Here is a 19873-nt window from a genome sequence, read left to right as displayed (position 1 = left end):
CTGAAATATACCTTAAAACTACCTTCAAGCGTTGTGTTTTCTCCATTTTAGATGCTTTTATTCTCACTTTACTAATTCTAGATGTGTTCTTTTTTGCTTTCTAGTTCTTCCTAATTTCTCTTCCTCTCTATTTTCCAACTTATCTAGATATTTTTGGTCAGGCAAGCCTTAAAAGACAAGTCATTTCCCCTCTCTGGGCCTCAAAGTCCTCATCTATAAAATGATAGGCTTAGATTAGATGCTCTGTGATCAGACATTCTATGACACTGTTACTTAAGTACCCTAGAAGCACTCAGTATCTTCTCTAGTCTGGTGCCCCTTTTCTAATAAAAAATATTACCCACTATTCCCAGCAGAAATGCCGTTCTTGAAAGAATCTTTTTTCCTCACTCTTCCTTGAAGGTATTATATCTGTTTTTAGTTTAGGGCATTTGCCAGGCTCTTTCCTCTCACAGGAATGCCTTCTTTATTCTGCTCAGCTTGTTCCTGTCTTAACCAACTCCATAGGTCCAACTCCAGTTTGACTTCTTCAATGAACCTGTCCCTAATTTCTCTTTATTGAACTCTTCCCAGACTTAGAACACTCAGCCTAAGGACTGGGATATGCTATCTTATTTCCTATGTTAATTTTTCACCCAACTAGTTTATAATTTCTATAATTCGGGGATCATAAACAGTTTAAACTCCCACCAACAGAGCAAGATCGTTCACATTTCCTTTTATGCTCACTAATACTTGTAATTACTTTCAAATGTTGGCAACATGGTGAGTGTAGAGTGGTATTTTGTTGCTTTAATTTGCTTTTCTCTCATTACTAATCTGTATCACATTGTTTGATCATTTTGACTTTTTATATGTGTTACTATTTGGTAGAACTAGTCTCCATTCCTTTACCACCTTCCCCAAAAACTTACTTTCCTTTTCTTTATTTTCTAAGATACTCATTGACTTTATTTTCATGTGCATTTTATAATCAGTTTGTTAAATTCTTCTGAAATCCTGGTGTAATTTTAATTGGGGTAGAATTTAGGTTAGAGACGTAGGGAAAGATTCTCATTATGGTACCATGGCCCATCCATGAATACGGTATATCTCTGCACCTCTCAGGTCTTTTTTTGTGCACTTCAATAAAGTTTTATTTTCCAATTGATTATTAGCAATATACGATTTAAAATAATAAATCCTGAGTTCAAATAATGGTTCTATCACTTAGTGACTTCTGGGTAAATCTGGTTAAGTGATTTCTGGGTAAATCTGGGAAATCACTTAACCTCCCTCTGCCTCCATTTTCTCATGGTTAAGGTGAAGATAACATTCTTCAATAGTTATGGTCAAAAAAAAAAAGGAAAAGTATTTGTGGTGGCAAATCAGGTAGACTATCCCTTAGAAGTTTAGGTAATTTGGCTGTAGGATGGAAGGATAGTGAACTGCCTACAAAAACTATAATCCCAAGGTCAGAGTCTAGAGCAGTGAATCCTGACAGGATAGGGGTGTGTGTGTGGGCGGAGGTGAGGTAAGGGGTAGATGGCAGGGATGGGGTGGGGATTGGACAGATTGGGCAAGTAATCTTGGCAGGATGTAGGTGTGTGTAATTTTGAAAAGACACTGAAGTCATGAATGTGGTCTTATGCTATGAGGCATGATTAACTGGTAGAGCAATTTTTGTGTTTATAAATGGAGACTTGAGTTAAAACCAGCTGTCCCAAAGAGGAACCTCAGAACTGACATGGAGCAACTTTAGGAAGTGCCTAAAAGAAATTTATTTTTATGGCCATACTCTCAAAAACAAACAAGAGATCACATTTATGACTTCCTTCAGTGTGCAGTGCCAGTGACGTTATTGTAGCTTGTCTTTGTTTTAGCTAGCCCAGGCTCCTCGCAGGGTGCCTCCTCCCTGATGGTACCTCACAGCAATGAGGAGCTTGTAGAGCTATATACCAGGCCTGAGATGCCAACTGCCTTCCTCCTCTGCAACACAATACAGCCCAGAATTCAAGGCTCACTCCAGGCCCCCTTGATTGAGAGTATTCTCTGTCTACCATGCCTATGGTTATTTCTCTCTTCTCTCTCTCTCTTTTTTTCTTGGCGGGGGGGGAGACAGAGTCTTGCTCTGTCACCCAGGTTGGAGTGAAGTGGTGCAATCTCGGCTCACTGCAACCTCTGCTTCCCAAGTTCATGCGATTCTCCTGCCTTAGCCTCCCCAGTAGCTGGGACAACAGGCATGTGCCACCATGCCTGGCTAGTTTTTTGTATTTTTAGTAGAGATGGGATGTCATCGTGTTAGCCAGGATGTTCTTGATCTCCTGACTTTGTGATCTGCCCGCTTTGGCCTCCCAAAGTGCTCGGCTTACAGGTGTGAGCCACCATGCCCGGCTCTCTCTTCCAAGACCACTGACCTTATTGCTCTGTTATTACTTAATTGCTTTAACATAAACTATTCTCTTTAAAGTGTTTGTTCTCGCTCCCCAACTGACCTACAAGCAAAGGACATGAGGGCAGAATCCATATCTTCTCGTTCTGAATGTTCCCAGTAATGCTCTGCACACAAACCCTGAGACTAGTTCACCGAGGGCATGTGGTAGCCAGGCTAAGGGCAGAGGCAGTGGGAAAAAAGAGAGGACTCACTCGATGGGTGGTTGTATAGAGGCAGTAAAAGAAAGGCAACATGTGGGAACCTGGTTGGGGCTCCATACCTCTTCAGTCCCGGTGCTATATCAGTAATTAACAAATAAGCAACAATCAATCAGTAATTAACAAATAAGCAACAATCAACAGAGCAATTGAGATGTTATTTTAAATTGGCTGGAGGTTGGAAGACAGCTATATCGGTAAAAATAGGAGGGTTGGGAGGAGGAGCAGAAGGAAAAAAAAGGGAACAGGCATCTGGATTTTCTGTCCCTCTTTATTCTAAAAAGCTTCCTCAGTGTTTGCATTAATAGAGAAGTGAAATCACCTCCCACTGTTTCCTGTTGTGGCCTCACAGAAGGTTTCTCATCTTCTTTGATCGGAGCAGACAGAGATCTAGACATAAGAGGGAACTACATTCAGCTATGTAAGAGGGAACTACCCCCTAGCCTCACTGTTACTGGCTAAGGCCATGCTCAGTGCTGGCACAGGACCACACAGTGAGTGCTCCTTTGCCAGGGCCAGGCTTTGTAGACATTGAAAATGATCCCAGGACTTGGTTCCTATAAGGTTAGGCTAACAGCTTACCTGGGCAGGATGGGGAGGAATGTGAGGGGGAAGTGTTTTGGGGACAGGGGAAAATTCATACAGGCTCAGGATATAGTGAGTGTGTGTGCATGCTCGGGAGAGAGAGAGAGAGAGAGAGAGAGAGAGAGAGAGAGAGAGCTCGTGCATGCACATGCACGTGTAAGAGCTGTATAACAAGAGGAGCCTCTTGACTTTGGGTGTGAATCCTTGGACCTGTTTTTGAACCTGGGGAATTAAGACAATTAACAAATCATTTTTTTTTTGAGACAGAGTCTCACTCTGTCACCCAGGCTGGAGTGCAGTGGCACTGCAACCTCCGCCTCCCGGGTTCAAGCGATTCTCTTGCCTCAGCTCCCCACTGAGTATCTGGGATTATAGGCTTGCTGCCACCACGCCCAGCTAATTTTTGTATTTTTAGCAGAGATGAGGTTTCACATGTTGGCCAGGCTGGTGTTGAACTCCTGACTTCAGGTGATCCTCCCACACTGGCCTCCCAAAGTGCTGGAATTATAGGCATAAGTCACTGTGCCTAGGCAACAAGTCTTTTAAGATGAAATGAGATAGTACATAAAGGACCTACCTAGCATAGTGTCTGTTACAAAGTAGAAGCTCTACAAATTATGCACTTCCCACCCCATATTCTGTCCATTCCAACACACTTGATAGTTCATTAGCAGAGTTACACTATATAATCAAAGTGTATATACTTTGTAGGATGGAAGGGTAGTACAAAGGTGGCTGGGAGATATGGCAGAGCTTCAGTTAGTCTCAATTAGTTATACAATGAGTCTTTTGTTTTTGGTAATGATCTTTGTATGCATTTTTTCTTTCCATTTTTTTCCTAAGTATTAGATTTTCCTGAGATCAGGGACTTTGGGGGAGGGCAGGTAAGTGTGGTGTCTAGTGGCCCCCTCCTCATCCTCTTTTGTTTAGCTCACTGTCGAATCAAATCCAAGAGTTCTAAGAAACTAAGGAGTGGGGAGGCAGCCCTGAAACCTACTGGGGAGCAGAAGGAAGCCAATTTAGAGTTTCAAGTTAGTGATGGAAGATCCATCAACGGTATAGTTCACAATGGGATAGAAGAATGAATTGCCATTTAAGATCTGCTTTTTCAGGCCTGACATGGTGGCTCACACCTGTAATTCCAGCACTTTGGGAGCTTGAGTTGGGTGGATCACTTGAGGTCAGGAGTTCAAGACCAGCTTGGCCAACATGGTGAAAACCCATCTCTACAAAAAAAAAAAAATTACAAAAGCCAGGTGTGGTGGTACATGGCTATAACCCCAGCTACTTGGGTGGCTGAGGCATGAGAATCATTTGAACCCAGGAGGTGGAGATTGCAGTGAGCTGAGATCATGCCACTGTACTCCAGCCTAGGCAACAGAGTGAGACTCTCTCCAAAAAAAAAAAAAAAAAAAGCTACAAAATATACATAAAATCTGTCTTTTTAAGACATACATGTGACCAACAAGCATATGAAAAAATGTTCAACATTACTAATGATTAGAAAAATGCAAATCAAAATCATAATGAGATACCATCTCACACCAGTCAAAATGGTTTCTATTAAAAAGTCAAAAAATAACATGCTGGTGAGGTTGCAGAGAAAAGGGAAGGCTTATACACTGCTGGTGGGAACATAAATTAATTCAGCATTGAGGAAAGCAGTTTGGTAATTTCTCAAGGAACTTAAAACAGAACTACCATTCATCCCAGCAATCCCATTATTAGGCATATATTCAAAGGAATATAAATTGTTTTACCATAAAGACACATGCATGTAAATGTTCATTGCAGCGCTATTCATAATAGCAAAGACATGGAATCAGCCTAAATGCCCACCAACAGTAGACTGTATAAAGAAAATGTGGCATGCATACACCATGGAATACTACACAAGCATAAAAAAGGACGAGATCATGTCTTTTGCAACAACATGGATGGAGCTGGAGGCTGTTATCCTAGACAAAGTAACACAGTAGCAGAAAATGAAATACTGCATGTTCTCGCTTTTATAAGTGGGAGCTAAACATTGAGTACACATGGACACAGAAAAGGGAATAATAGACACTGGGGCCTACTTGAGGGTGGATGGTGGGAGGAGGGAGAGGATAAAAAAACTACCTATCAGATACCATACTTATTACCTGGGTGATGAAATAAATTTGTATGACAAAACCCCATGACACACAATTTACCTATATAACAAATCTGCACGTGTCCCCCGAACCTAAAATAAAGGTTAAAGTGAATAAAAATAAATTAAAAAATAAAATCTTACTTAGGATTCTCAAAAAATAAAATCTGTCTTTTTCAGGGGCAGAAAAGTAGGAAAGCTTTATCTCATTTTCCTAGTGGCTTCAGAATGCAGGGACCTGCCCCCAGGGAACAGGGTACGGTAGGGGAAACACACAGCAGAGTCTAGTGTTTGGGGGAAGGCAGGTGAGCTCTGGGCACTGACCCATCATCAGCTATTTTTCAAGGAGCCTGAGTGGTGTTAACCTGTGGTCTACCCTGTGAGATTGCTCAGTTTGTAGGAGGATATGGTTTACTGGCTCCAGAAAGCAGCTATTATAACTGAGGAGGAAATAAGCTTGACTGGCTAGAACTGAAGCAGCAATGGAGGCCCATGGAGGGATTTTCCAGGCCTCCGTTCCTGATCTCTAAGGTGGCGCCGCTTCATTCTGCAGTCTTGAGATCAGACAATTGTGTACTCTTCCTGTGCCTCCTTCCTTCTCAGCAGCCCTGCCTCTGACACCTGCCTAAGAAGGGCCCTGGGTCCTCTCATCTCAGGACAGACAAGGATTTTTGTAATTATCTTCTTAGCTAACCTCCCTGTAAGGAACGGGAGAGGTTATCTGGTCCTGCCTGGTCTTTTGGGAGGGCATTGAGGGGAAAAAGTTAAACCAGTGGGCAGCCCAGGCTGCATACATCCTGGGAATATTGCAATTATTCTCTCCACTATTTTAGGGAAATCTACTGGTTTTTCTGCAGAAAAAGAAGAGAGACCAGGAGTCCTGTTGTCTAAGCCTAAGACAGGATGAGGTTTACCTAGTAACTGATGATGCTAGGCCAAGGCAGTTAGCGATTTGTCTCTACATCTGTCCCCGCCTACCTTGCCAATCTGTCCCTCTTTGGGACACTGGGGACTCCTGGGAGCTGGAGGGAACCGGTTTAATGTCTAGGGGCTGAGTATCCCCAAATCGCTTATCTGGGGGGATCAAGGGACCCGGGCAATATAGTATTCTTCTTAGTGTCTGGAGATCATCTACCTAGACTGGGGCTTCTGGGACAGGCGAGGACCCACGGACTCTGGAAGAGCTGGTCCAGGGGACTGAACTCCCAGCGTCTCTGTAGAACAGAGCATGATCACATTCCTGCCACTGCTGCTGGGGCTCAGCCTGGGCTGCACCGGAGCAGGTAAGGACACTTCTTCCAGGTACTCCCCCTTCCCCTGTTCCTGTTTCAGGTAAGACACTCCAGATAGTTTGTCTCCCTGGTATATATTCCTATAGCACTTTGTCCTGTACCTTTGTATCCATTTTAATGTAACTAATCTGTATAATTATTTGTGCAGTGTCTATCCCTTGCTGGAATACAGGCAAGGACAATGTTCATCTTATTTATTGTTGCATTGCCAGCTCCTAGCAGTGAAGTACTTGCCTGGCACACAGCAAGTGCTTCGTAAGTAAGTATGAAGTGAATGTTTAATACTTCCAGCACAGTACAAGGCTGATTCTTTCTCTTGACCCTTTTTCTCTCTCATTAATTTGCCTTACTGAAGGTCTGTGTTCTGGGAAAATCATTATGTTTAAACATTGCAAATACTCTCAGGGGCCACTCCTATCCCTGTGCTTAGTCTTGCAGAAACAGGCGACTGGTTCTGAAAACTTTCCCACTACTTCTATCGACTCCCTCAAATCAGGCTTTCAGAAACTTCCGTGTATGAGCTTGGTCAGTGGATGTTCCCTGACGCAGGACATCTGTGCCACACTAACTGGGTGTCACCAAGGCTTGGGTTCTCAGCTGAATATAGGAAAAAAATCAACTTTTTTCTTCAATGTGCTCACACTCAACACTTCTTTGTCCAATCGTGTGGGTTTCTTTTTTTTCTCACAGCAACCAATTCTCCTATATTAGCTGAATATCCTACAATTCAATTCCATTGTGACATTAACTGGAGTTAACACAGACCCCAAAGGTTAAAGGCTCAGTCTCACAAGATCACCTCCATTTCAGACACCAATCACAAGTATTAGGTCCCTGGCTTACCCCACATCTTCTGTCTAACTTGGCTACAAATCAGAAGTTCTAATTACCCCCTCCTTAGGGTTGATAATTTGCTAGAGTGGCTTACAGAACTCAGGAAAATTTACTTACTATTGTAGATTTTTTACAAAGGATATTTTAATTGATAATAATTATACATATTCATGGGGTGGATAATGATGTTTTAGTATATGTAATGCATAGTGATAAGATCAGAGTAATTAGCATATCCATCATCCCATCATCTCAAAACGTTTATCATTTCTTTGTGTTGGCAACATTCAATATCCTTCTTCTAGCTATTTGAAGTGATACAATGTATTATGGTTAATAATAGTCATCCCACAGTGGTATAGGACACTCAATCATAATTTTGCACCCTTTAACAAAGGATATTTTAAAGGATACAAATGAACATTTGGATGAAGAGATACCAGGTCTGAAAGGGTCCCAATCACAGGAGCTCTGTCCCTACAGAATTAGGGTACTTCACCTCTTGGCACGTGGATGTATTTACCAACTGAGAAGGTCTCTAAACTCCATAGTTCAGGGATTTTTATGGAGGCTTCATTGCATTGGCAGGACTGATTATTAACTCAATCTCCAGCCCCTTCCCCTTCTGGGAGGATAGGGGAGGGGACTAAAAGTTCCAGGCTTCTAATCATGGCTTGGTCTTTCTGGTGACCAGACCCTCCTCCAGGAGCCCACAAAGAGTTACCTCATTATAACAAAAGACACGCCTGTTACCTAGGAAATTCTAAGCAATTAAGCGCTCTGTGTCAGGAACCAGGGTCAAAGACAAAATATTAGAACAAAACCAAAAGAAGCACCTACCATCCCTGTCACTCAGGAAATTACAAGGGTTTTAGGAGGTCTGTGAAGCCCTTAAATATATGTTTATATGTCATATATATTATTTATTTATTTATTATCACACCAGTAGAAGACATTGACCTGCTCTTCCTTCTCTGGCTCCTCTAGGTGGCTTCGTGGCCCATGTGGAAAGCACCTGTCTGTTGGATGATGATGGGACGCCAAAGGATTTCACATACTGCATCTCCTTCAACAAGGATCTGCTGACCTGCTGGGATCCAGAGGAGAACAAGATGGCCCCTTGCGAATTTGGGGTGCTGAATCAGTTGGCCAATGGCTTATCAGATTACCTCAACAAACAAGACACCCTGATGCAGCGCTTGCGCAATGGGCTTCAGGATTGTGCCACACATACCCAGCCCTTCTGGGGATCACTGACCCACAGGACACGTGAGGAGAGAGGGGTGCAGAGGGGCTATCACGAAGTGCAGTTAGGAGGGCAGGCCAGGGAGGATCCCAGAGTAGGCCAGGGATTTGAGTTTTGAGTAGCAAAGAAGAGAAAATGTGTGGATCTGAAATGTTGGAAGAGGGAGGGTTGAACCTCAAGAGAACAAGGTGGCTGACGTGGGTGGAACAGGGGTAAAGAAGGGGAGGTGACACTTGAACCGAGAGGAGCCATCCCGGGAGCTTTCGCAGAAGCCAGGGTGTCTCAGGATGCATACCCAACATGTTCATGCCTTCTTATCCCAGATTTTGATATTCTAGATCTGAGGTGGACCCAGGCATGAGAATATTTGGAATCCTAGGGGATTCTGACCCATGCTTTTTCTTACCCTTAATCTCTGGCATTGACAATGACTTGACATTTGTAAAAGTAAGCTTGAAGATCTCCACAGGACAGAGTAGTGTGTCCCAAGGGTGGTTTCTGAAGCACCTTTCTCAGAATTGCCTGGAGGAGGTGCTTGTTAAATATGAAAGCCCCTTGATACCACTCCAGATCTGTCAAAAGAAAGTAGCTGGAGATACAGGCTAGGAAATCTGCATTTTAACATAATTTCTTGGATTTTAAAATTTAAGATTGTGTTTGAAAAATGTCAAGATAGGGGCAAGCAAGAGGATCATCTAGGAGAATAAATTAGTAAAAGATGGCAGTATTGGCCAGGTGCGGTAGCTCAAACCTGTAATCCCAGCACTTTGGGAGGCCGAGGCGGGTGGATCACGAGGTCAAGAGATGGAGATCATCCTGGTCAACATGGTGAAACCCCATCTCTACTAAATATACAAAAAAAATTAGCTGGACATGGTGGCGCGTGCCTGTGGTCCCAGCTACTCGGGAGGCTGAGGCAGGAGAATTGCCTGAACCCAGGAGGCAGAGGTTGCAGTGAGCTGAGATCGCGCCATTGCGCTCCAGCCTGGGTAACAAGAGCGCAACTCCAACTCAAAAAAAAAAAAAAAAAAAGATGGCAGTATTAACAATCTCACTAATTTTAATTTGACTACATTCCAAATCTAAGAATGAGTACTAAGTTAGGCTTGTTTCCTTAACTATGTGAGGAGAACAGACTTTAACTAGGAAATTAATGTATTAAACAAGATTTGGAGAAAAGTTGTTTTTCCACCCTAAAAAACCCAATGCACAACTCTAGATTACTCTTAGCTTACTTATTTCAAATACTTTCTAGCTTACATACTTGAAATAAATACAATGACTTCTAGAACAGCTTGCAGTTTAGATCTGGCTTTTCCTGTTTGTAATCTAACATAGTTCTGGAGGAGTAAAGAAAGAAAGGGGTAGGGTAAAGAGTAAAGAAAGAAAGAAAGAAGGAATGGGAGAGAAGAAAGAGTGATGCAGGAATACATTCTAACGCTTCCTTCCAAGGGGCAGCATGGCAGGGGAGCTGGGGTGGGAAGTGGGTTGCAAAATCGATGAAGAATTGTGATAGGAAAGCAACCAGGTTGGGGAAGAAGCCAGAATGTTACCCTTCTTCCTAAAGATGTTTTTTCTCCTATGCAGGGCCACCATCTGTGCAAGTAGCCCGAACCACTCCTTTTAACACGAGGGAGCCTGTGATGCTGGCCTGCTACGTGTGGGGCTTTTATCCAGCAGATGTGATCATCACGTGGAGGAAGAACGGGAAGCCTGTCATTCCTCATAGCAGCGCCCAGAAGACTGCCCAGCCCAATGGAGACTGGACATACCAGACCCTCTCTCATTTAGCCTTAACCCCCTCTTACGGGGACATCTACACCTGTGTGGTGGAGCACATTGGGGCTCCTGAGCCCATCCTTCAGGACTGGAGTAAGTATAGGCAGGTGGATGGAATTAGGGTTAAAGCAGAGAAAATGAGATGGGGATCGATATATGGTGCATGGTAGAGAGCGAGGTGCTGAAAATGGGGACTGAGTCTGGAGAAACTTATGGAGGGCTTAGGACCGGAATGGGGAAATGGGATAAAGAAATGGAAACATTTAGGTTGGTGCAAAAGTAATTGCAGTTTTTGCCATTACTTTTGGTAGCAAAAACAGCAATTACTTTTGCACCAATTTAATATTCTGTGCTACTGTTGCTCTTGTGGTGTGGTTGACATTGCTGCTTCTGTGTTTGAGTGTGGGAAGGGAGCATGCTTGCTTTGAAAAGAGGATGCAAATTTGGCAATCATATTTTCAGAACCCCAAATTTGTAATACACTAGTCTAGCTAGACTCCTTAGATTTCAACTATTCCAGTGCCAGAAGCAGATGGGATCTGAAGGTTGAAGCAGGGGTACTTTTCTTGGTGTGGGGCAGTACTGCATTTGGGCTGCTCTACCAAGCATCGGGAAGTAGTGAAGCCACGGCTGGCAGACCATTTGGCATGGACACTCAGGGGCTAATGGATAAAGAATTAATTGCAGTTCAAACACTGACCTCAGTGTTGGGAGGAGATAAAGGTAGCGTGAGAAGTTGCACACAGCTTTGGTGATTCTTGGGAAAGAAAGAGGAAGAAATGAAGAAGAGGAAGAGTTTCTGCAAAGGATCAGGGAACAGGATCTCAGATTCGCTGCTGTAACCAGGTTTCCCCTTGTGGGAAGTGCTGTTTCTTGCTGGGCAGCTGGGAAGGGAATGGAGAACAGAGAAAAAATCTGAGAACAGAGAAATCACATGCTCACTTGAACTCTCCTGGGGAATGTCTCCTAATAGGGTACACAAGAACCTACCTCCCTTTGGTAATGGAGTGCTCATTTTATAATGGGGAAATGATTTGGGTGGGACATGATTCAGAACAGGACTAGGCCCAGAAAGTGCGGGGACTGCGGGATGGGATGGAGGACACGTGGGAGATCTAGATGTAGAAGGCACACAAGTAGTAGGATAGCTCACAGGATGGAACCACTGGAGGTTAGGAAATGTGGCAAGACAGTGTAATAGGAAACTGCCCAGTTGGAGAAAGTAAGGAAGCAAAGGAAGAAAGTAAGGAAGCTGGAGAAAGTAAGGGGGCAATGGAGAGGGCAGTGAGGAGTCCTTCATCCTGATAAGGGTGTCTTTTGGGGTAAGGGAAGGAAAGAGGATACCTTGAGAGGCCCCACTGTGTTAGAGAGGACCTGGAAGCCAGGATGCTAATTCTGGGGAGGTGGGTTCCCCAGGCTTACTCTAGGAGTAGAGGTCCATGGGATTTGAGAAAGGTCAGTTTCTTGGGAGTGGGTGGAATGAGCTAGACCCTTGGAGCTAGGATAAAGGACCTTTGAGCCCACCGAGAGGTGGCTGCAATAAATTGAGTTGCCCTGGGGGTGAAAACAGAAATTGGTTTGAGAAAACTTCTATTTTTTGCAGCACCTGGGCTGTCCCCCATGCAGACAGTGAAGGTTTCTGTGTCTGCAGTGACGTTGGGCCTGGGCCTCATCATCTTCTCTCTTGGTTTGATCAGCTGGCGGAGGGCTGGCTCCTCTAGTGAGTGACTCCCTGAACTCCCATCCCCGCTCTTGGTCCCAATCTCTGCTTACTTTCTGTTTGTGATTGACTTTCTCCTTCCTAGTGCATTTGCTATGAATAATGAGAGATACGTTCATCCACAAAGACTGGTCTAATCAAGTATCTTCCTCTCTTAGGCTACATTCCTCTTCCTGGGTCCAATTATCCGGAAGGTAATATCTCTGTTGGTCTCCTTTCCTACTTGTCCTTTGGTAGGGGTGCGGGTTAGAGAGGTCAGTGGTGGGTTCAACTAATCTTGCTTATTATATGGGTGAACTTCCATGAGGATCTAGCCAAGGGCATGATTTAAGCTGCCATTGCTAGGATTAAGAGCAGGAAAGAGGAAAGCCGATATCCTCCTCTTCTACCAAGTGGGGTGTCTGTGGCGAGGAGCTGAAGGTGGTTCCTTTGTATCAGTTGTTGGTGCCCTAGACTTTTCAATATCACTGTATTAATGCATGGGATGGTTACAGTGACATAAGAATGGGGGCAATTTGGGTGAAAGCCTCATTATCTCCTTTTTATTTATTCTGTAGCACGGCACATTTCCTAGAGGCAGAATCCTACATCTTCCACTCCGAGTGAGAAGGAGATTCAAACTCCATGATGCTACCATTCCTCTCCAACGTCTTCAACTCCCTGACATTACCTTGGATTCTCTGGTTTCTCCATCGAATTCTTTGACTTTCCCAGTCTTTGTTATGTAAACCTTAACAATTTAGGGGACCTCATTCCTGGGACTATTCTGTAACCAAATTATTACCCAAGGCTATGTTTCTGGGATGAATACAATGTGAGGAAGGAAGTTAAAGACCCTCCTGGGGGCCTCAGTGTGCCACAGAGGACGGACAGTCACTGGTGACTGTTTCTGAGAAATAAACTTTGGTGGAAATACTGTTTTTCCATGTCTTCTTCCTGGGACCCTGGGGAAGGAATATGGGCAAAGCAGGGACTGAGGTTGATTCTCTTCTACTTGAGTGAGGGAGAAATCAGTGCCTTCTTCCATTTTCCCACTTAGACACGACAGAATTTGGGGCCGTTTTCTAATTTACAATTCATAATGAGAAATTAACTGTGGTGGGATGGAGTCACAGAATATGGGGAAGGAAGGGGATTAACAGCTTACTCACCTCATATAGGCTTTTATGAAGATTAAATGAGTTAATACTTGTAAAGGGCTAAGAACGCTGCCAGGCACATAGCCAGCCTGCAATAGTGATGTCAGCTATTTTCAGCTACTCAGCATTCTGGCCAGGCATTGCACCAGGTGCTTTGATCCTCATCACAACCCTAAGGCAGACCCCTCAGGATTCAGGGGACAGAGCTGTTCTTCCATACCCTGAATGCAGAAGGGAACACAGCTTGAGTGATTATCATGTCTTGGGCACTGGGCTCAGGCTTTTATGTTTGTGGCTCCGTTTCTTCTCACAATAACCCCATAGGGAACAGATTGTTTCTCTCTATGTTACAAAGGATGTGAGGTTCAGAGACATTTAAGTGACCTGTCCAAGGTCAAAGAACAGATTTCTGTAGGATGTTTGTCTACCTGAGCCGGAAGTAGCAGATTACTTTATTCTGAAGCCCCTCAGGCTGGTAAGCACACATCTTTTCAGGGCCACCGTTCCATTCCTTTCTACCTCAAGCCCAAGGAGATCCCTGCTGGGGGAATGGGCTCACCTATGGAAGAGCGCCAGCTGGTGGCTTGTAGTCCTGTGAAGGGCGACACCTGCTGGACACAGAAAGCTGGTGTGTGGAATTGTTTTTGGAATTAGAGTTACGTACTAGAATGTGGGAAAGAAAAGAAGTCAGGAGTGAGTTGATCTGCAGCACATCCATGGTTTCCTCATGAGGATCCTTGGAATTAGAGCATCTCTTCTGGAAGGGGTTAACAGAATAAGTCAATGGAAGGAAGCTAATATCTATATTTTACTATTTTAATGTTTCATTTTTATTCTTTTCTACTCACTGTTCCTGTTTTATTTTTGTTTGTTGACAAAGCAAATTCCTTTTGAAATTCTAGTTAAGTCTAGGAATGGGGATTTTTGGCCTTATCTATATCTGGGCAGTTTTACTTATTATTTTTATTTTATTTATTTTTTTATTTTCGAGTCAAAGTTTTGCTCTTGTTGTCCAGGCTGGAGTGCAATGGGGCAATCTCAGCTCACTGCAACCTCTGCCTTCTGTGTTCAAGCAAGTCTCCTGCCTCAGCCTCTGAAGAAGCTAGGATTACAGGCATGCACAACCATGCCTGGCTAATTTTGCATTTTTTTTTAGTAGAGATGGAGTTTCACTATGTTGGTCAGGTTGGTCTCAAACTCCTGACCTCAAGTGATCCACCTGCCTCGCCCTCCCAACGTGCTGGGATTACAGGCATGAGCCACTGTGCCCAGCCTATCTGGGCAGTTTTAAAAGAGAAGCTGCAGATCTGAAGGGTCTGGTTCTGGTTACCGCAGGGGGAATCAAAGTGACAGGACCTCAGAGGAAGGAAGTAGAGAGTTAGCTAATGGGACAGTTTCCAGTTCCCTTTCTAGAGAGTTCCAATGCAGGCTTTTATCTGCCCTAACTTCGTAGGTTTTTTGTTTGTTTTTAGGTAATGGATGTTTATTTTCCATCAATCTTATTTCCATGTTGCTTAAGAGCCCATGAAAGAACAGCTGAAGACCATTCAGTGGTTGCTCCTACCCCTTCAGTGGCCTGAGCAGTGGGAGCTGCAGACCAGTCTTCCATGGCAGGCTGAGTGCTCATCTTCAGTAGGGAACTGCTGGATGGGCACAGAGGGCACCTGCACGCCTTCAGACCAGTCTGCAACCTCAGGCTGAGTAGCAGTGAACTCAGGAGCTGGAGCAGTCCATTTGCCCTGAAATTCCTCCCTGGTCACAGCATTTTCAGCAACAGCCTGCTCTTCTTTTTCAATCTCTTCAGGGTCTCTGTAGAAGTAGAGATCAGGCATAACCTCCCACGGGTGTTCACAGGAAATGATGCCACGCATGCGCAAAACTTCCCGAGCCAGCATCCACCACATCAAACCCACTGAGTGAGCTCCCTTGTTGTTGCATGGGATGGCAATGTCCACATAGTGCAGAGAAGAATCTGTGTTACACAGAGCAGTGGTAGGCAGGTTAACATAAGATGCCTCTGTGAGAGGTCAGTAACCTAGGGTCAGTAACCACGAGCAGCTGTGGCTCCCGGAAGGCTGCCTGGATCTGGTTGGTGAAGGTTCCAGGAGTGAAGCAACCAGCCATTGGAGTGGCTCCAGTGGCAGCAGCAAACTTCAGCACAGCCCTCTGGCCAGTATTCCTGGAGGATATAACACTGACATCAGCAGGGTTTTCAATGGCAACAATGGCATGAGCTGCCAGGAGAAGCTTCTCCCAGGTCCTCTTCAGATTTATGATGTAGATGCCATCATTTTCCTTTTATAGATGTACTGTTCCATCTGGAAGTCAAGGTTGGTGTCACCTAAATGGGTTCCTGTGGCAAGAAACTTAAGACATCCTCCTCCTTCATTTGCAGGACATCAAGGGCTCCAGACATTGTGAAAGTTTCCCTTTAAGTTAGGACGGGAACCCAGAACAATGCCGTATGGACCCCTCGGCAGGTAGTGTGGAAAGGCAAGTTTTTGTTTTATAGGAAGGCTGTCCCCTTCCAGGTAAGGAATAAGAAAAAGTACTATGTAGGTTTCCTAGGATCCAGAAAGTCAGAATACTATAGGTAGAAAGAGGAGTCCTTAGACAGGGGAATAAGTGGTACTTGAAAGGAAGGTAGAAGAAGGGTAATGGTGGATCAATCGTAGGAGGATGAGGAGAGAGGAATGGATGCTGCATGAGGAGAGTGAAATGTTAAACATAATGGATTGTCAAGAAAGGGGTGCGTGTGTCACACACGAGCACATGTGAAAGAAAGAGAGAAAAAAGAGGAGGAGTGGAAGAGAGCAAGAGAGAGGGAGAAAAAGGGTGAGAGGAGAGAATTGGAGTGGGAGAAAGGAGAGAGACCTAGAGGAGGGAGAGGAGTGAGAGGGAGAGAATTGGACTTTCAGATTATACCTAATCCACGTGGCACAAATAACTGTTTTCTCCCTTCAATGTCTTGTTGTTTTAAAAGCTGAACTTGAAGCTAGAATTGACTTTAAAGGTCATCTAGTCCAGCTCCCCTCCCATAAAAGAACTGGGTCTGTGTTAACGACGGCACACACAGTGCAGGGAGTTCCTTCAGTCTTGAAGCAGATAATAATCCTAATTACACCATGGGAGGTGGTATCCTTGGCATATTTTTTTCCTGAGGGAGAGCATGCTCCTGGGTTCCAGGTTCTCTTTGCCTTCTACCCATGCACACATGCATGTGAAAGAAACAGTCAAGATTGACATTTAATCCTAATGTCTATTTATGAAACTTGTTTTTAGGCCATTTTCTCAAGTAATTCTGTTTCCAAAGTAAAATTGGGCAAATCAGATGACAAATGAGGGTGGAGTTCAACCCCATCCTCAAATCCTTTTTTCTTTTTGGCTTGATAAAAGAGCCCTCCAACTGCCTTGAAGCAAGGCATGGGGAATTTCTCCGTGGTGCTTCCTGCCACTACTTGGCCAGACCAGTCTCCGGGGGTTTCAGAGAGTAGAGAGGCCACAAACCATAAAGACTACTCCAGACCCTTCCTCTTTCATTGCATATGAGGCTTCCAAGAGGCCCCTGGCCACTCTAGTCTGGATCAGAGAATAAATAAATGGCTTTTATTGTATCAGAATCTCAACAGAAAACAGATGACAGACTGAAAATAAGACAGTTCAAGGAGAGCTCATTTATTAGGAAGGTATTTACAAAGAAGTGGGTGGAGGATAACACAGTAACCCTGAGTAGCAGCAGCTGAGCTGTTACTGCAGGTCTAAAGAGGCCAGGGGCAGAAGGGCTCAGAAGGAGAGCGAGCCCTGTACAGTCACCACTTTGCTAAGGGCAGTGCCCTTCAGTCAAGGGACACAGCAGCTCAAGGTGACCTTGTAGGGAGGAAGCCAAGGAATTAGAAACAATGACCTCACTCTCCTCCTCCCTCTGCTCTTAGGCTGATGCTGGAAGCAAGAGGAAGCCAGGGAGTATGAGAGCCAGTTATGTCATGCAGGTCAGCCCTTGAGGCAGACCCCAGGTGCAGACGTATTGAGGGTGGGTCCAGAAAAACAGATGGAGGACAGGAAGTACATTCACAACAAGAAGGAAGAAAGTCAATGTTACGGGGTGGAGAGAGAGGTGCAAAATTTGAGCTTCTTTTGGCTTTGGACAAAAGCAAAGTAGCAACAGAACCTAAGTTTGTAGTTTCCTACCAGGAATTTGGGAGGATACTCACTTCTAGTTCTATCTTCCCCACTTGAATTTTGACTGTGGTTATACTGAATTTATAGAAGTTTTGGGTTAACTGACTTGTTTTTATTATTAAACCATACAATGCAAAAACAGAATCTTCACTTATTTATTCAAATCATGTCGTTTGCTCTTTATTATGGTTTTAAAATTTTACTTTTTCATAGTAGTCCTGAGTATGCTGTTAATTCTCAGACATTTTGTAGCTTTTGCTGCTATTGTGATTGGTATCTTATTGCACTTCTATTTTTGAGTCAGTAATTTCTGATGTAGAAGAATGTACCCAATTTAAAAAAATGTGGTAAAAACGTATAACCTAACATTTACCGTCTTAACCACTTCGAAGTGTGCAGCTCAGCAGTGTTAAATACATTCACATTTTTGTGCAACCAATCTCCAGGACTCCTTCTCACCTTGCAAAACCGGAATTCTACACCCATTAAACAACAATTCCTCATTTCTCTCTTCCTCTAGCCCCTGGCTATCATCACTCTACTTTCAGTTTCTATGAATCTGATTATTTTAGATACCTCATACAAGTGTAATCATAGAGTTTTTGTCTTTTGGCGATTGGCTTATTTCACTTAGCATGATGCCCTTACAATTCATACTTGTTGCAGCATGTGAGAGTATTTCCTTCCTTTTTAGCTACCATATGTATATACCACATTTTGTTTGCCCATTCATCTGTCTATGGATATTTTTGTTGCTTCTACCTCTTAGCTATTGAGAATAGTGCTGCTATGAGTATGGCGGGAAGTATTTGCTTAGGTCCCTGCTTTCAATTCTTTTGGGTTTATACCCAGAAATGGGACTCTTGGGTCATATAGTAGTTTTATTATTAATTTTTTGAGGAACTGCCATACTGTTTCCCATAGCAGCTACACATTTTACAATCCCAGGAACATTGCATATAAAAGTTCTAATGTCTCTGCATCCTCACCAACACTTATTTCCATCTTCCTTCCCTCCCTCCCTCCCTCCCTTCTCTCTCTCCCTCCCACCCTCCCTCCCTCCCTCATTTGCTCCCTCCTTCATTCCTTTTTCCTTTCCTTTTTATAGTAGCCATGCTAATGAGTGTTAGATGATGTTATGGTTTTGATTTGCACTTCTCTAATGATAAGTAATGCTGAACATCTTTTCATATGTGTGTTGGCCACTTGTATACCATCTTTGGCAAAATATCTATTCAAGTCCTTTTCCTCCTTTTTAATTGTTTGTATAAACAATTGTTGCTGGGGTTTAGAGTTCTTTATATATTCTGGATATTAACCCTTTATTGGATATATGATTTTAAAATAATGATAAATAATTTTCAAATATTAGAAATTAATCAATTTTTGTAGGTTGATCTTATATGGAACAACCTTGCTGGATTCTCTTATTGGTTTTAGTGGGGATTTTGTTGTTGTTGTTACTGATATTTTTTCTCTCTTTTTTCCAGGTAGATAAAGTATCATCTGCGAGCATTGAATTTTGTGTTTTCCCTCTTAATCCTTAGTGTTTTCTTTTTCATATTGTTGACTAGGATCTCCAATGCTATGGCAAACAGTAAGGTAATAATGAGCATTACTCTTAAAGGAAATAAACCTAAATATTCTCCATTAAGTATAAATTTGGCTGTATATTACAGATTCACATGCAGTCGTAAGAAGTAATAAAAACAATCCTTTGTATCCTTTACCCAGTTTACCTCGATGGTAACATTTTGCAAAACTATGGTACAGCATCGCAATTAGGATACACGAATACAGTCAAGATACGAAACACTTCAATGATCACAAGGATTCTTCTACTTGCCCTTTTCTAGACACACCCACTTCCCCACCATCCCATACCCTCCTAATATCTAGCAATCACTAATCTGATCTTCATTTCTAGAACTTTGTCACTTGAAGACAAAATTTTTGTCATTTTAAGACAAATAATAAATGGAAACGTAGTATATAAACTTTTGGGGTTGACTTTTTTTCTCTCTCAGTGTATTTCTCTGGAGATCATACAAGGTTGTTGCATATATCAATAATTTATTATTGCTAAGTCGTATTATATGGTATGGGTATAACACGTTAGCTATCTACCCATTGAAGACATATGGGTTGTTTCTAGATTTGGCTGATATCAATATAAGTTTTTGTATGGACATAAGACTTCACTTCTCTGGAGCAAATGCCCAGGAGTGTACCTGTTGAATTGTATGATGGTTGCATGTTTAGTTTTTTAAATAAACTGTCAAACTGTTTTCCAGACTGGTTGCACCAGCAGTGTGTGAGTGATTGTTTTACTGC

At 43.2% G+C, this 19873-nt stretch overlaps 1 protein-coding gene and 1 pseudogene across 2 annotated transcripts; one reads left to right on the top strand and one right to left on the bottom strand.

The window, feature by feature from the left end:
* The first annotated feature begins 6349 nt into the window (after positions 1 to 6349).
* On the top strand, positions 6350 to 13139 carry CAJA-DMB (major histocompatibility complex, class II, DM beta). Of its 2 annotated transcripts, XM_002746418.6 has the most exons (6): positions 6350 to 6633; positions 8464 to 8745; positions 10310 to 10594; positions 12105 to 12221; positions 12380 to 12415; positions 12779 to 13139. In XM_002746418.6, the coding sequence occupies exons 1-6, from the start codon at positions 6579 to 6581 to the stop codon at positions 12793 to 12795; spliced, it is 792 nt and encodes a 263-aa protein (XP_002746464.2). In that variant the 5' UTR covers positions 6350 to 6578; the 3' UTR covers positions 12796 to 13139. The 2 variants fall into 2 exon arrangements, with proteins under 2 accessions (XP_002746464.2, XP_054109832.1); XM_054253857.2 differs by lacking the exon at positions 12380 to 12415 and having other exon boundaries at positions 12779 to 12929.
* Positions 13140 to 14787: 1648 nt separating this feature from the next.
* Positions 14788 to 15835, bottom strand: LOC100407412 (small ribosomal subunit protein uS2 pseudogene; annotated as a pseudogene).
* Positions 15836 to 19873: the final 4038 nt, after the last annotated feature.

The sequence above is a fragment of the Callithrix jacchus genome, chromosome 4 (assembly GCF_049354715.1).
Source record: "Callithrix jacchus isolate 240 chromosome 4, calJac240_pri, whole genome shotgun sequence".
Classification (NCBI taxonomy): Eukaryota; Metazoa; Chordata; class Mammalia; order Primates; family Cebidae; genus Callithrix; species Callithrix jacchus.
Note: the sequence above shows the minus strand (reverse complement) of the source record. Positions and strands in the feature narration are given on the sequence as shown.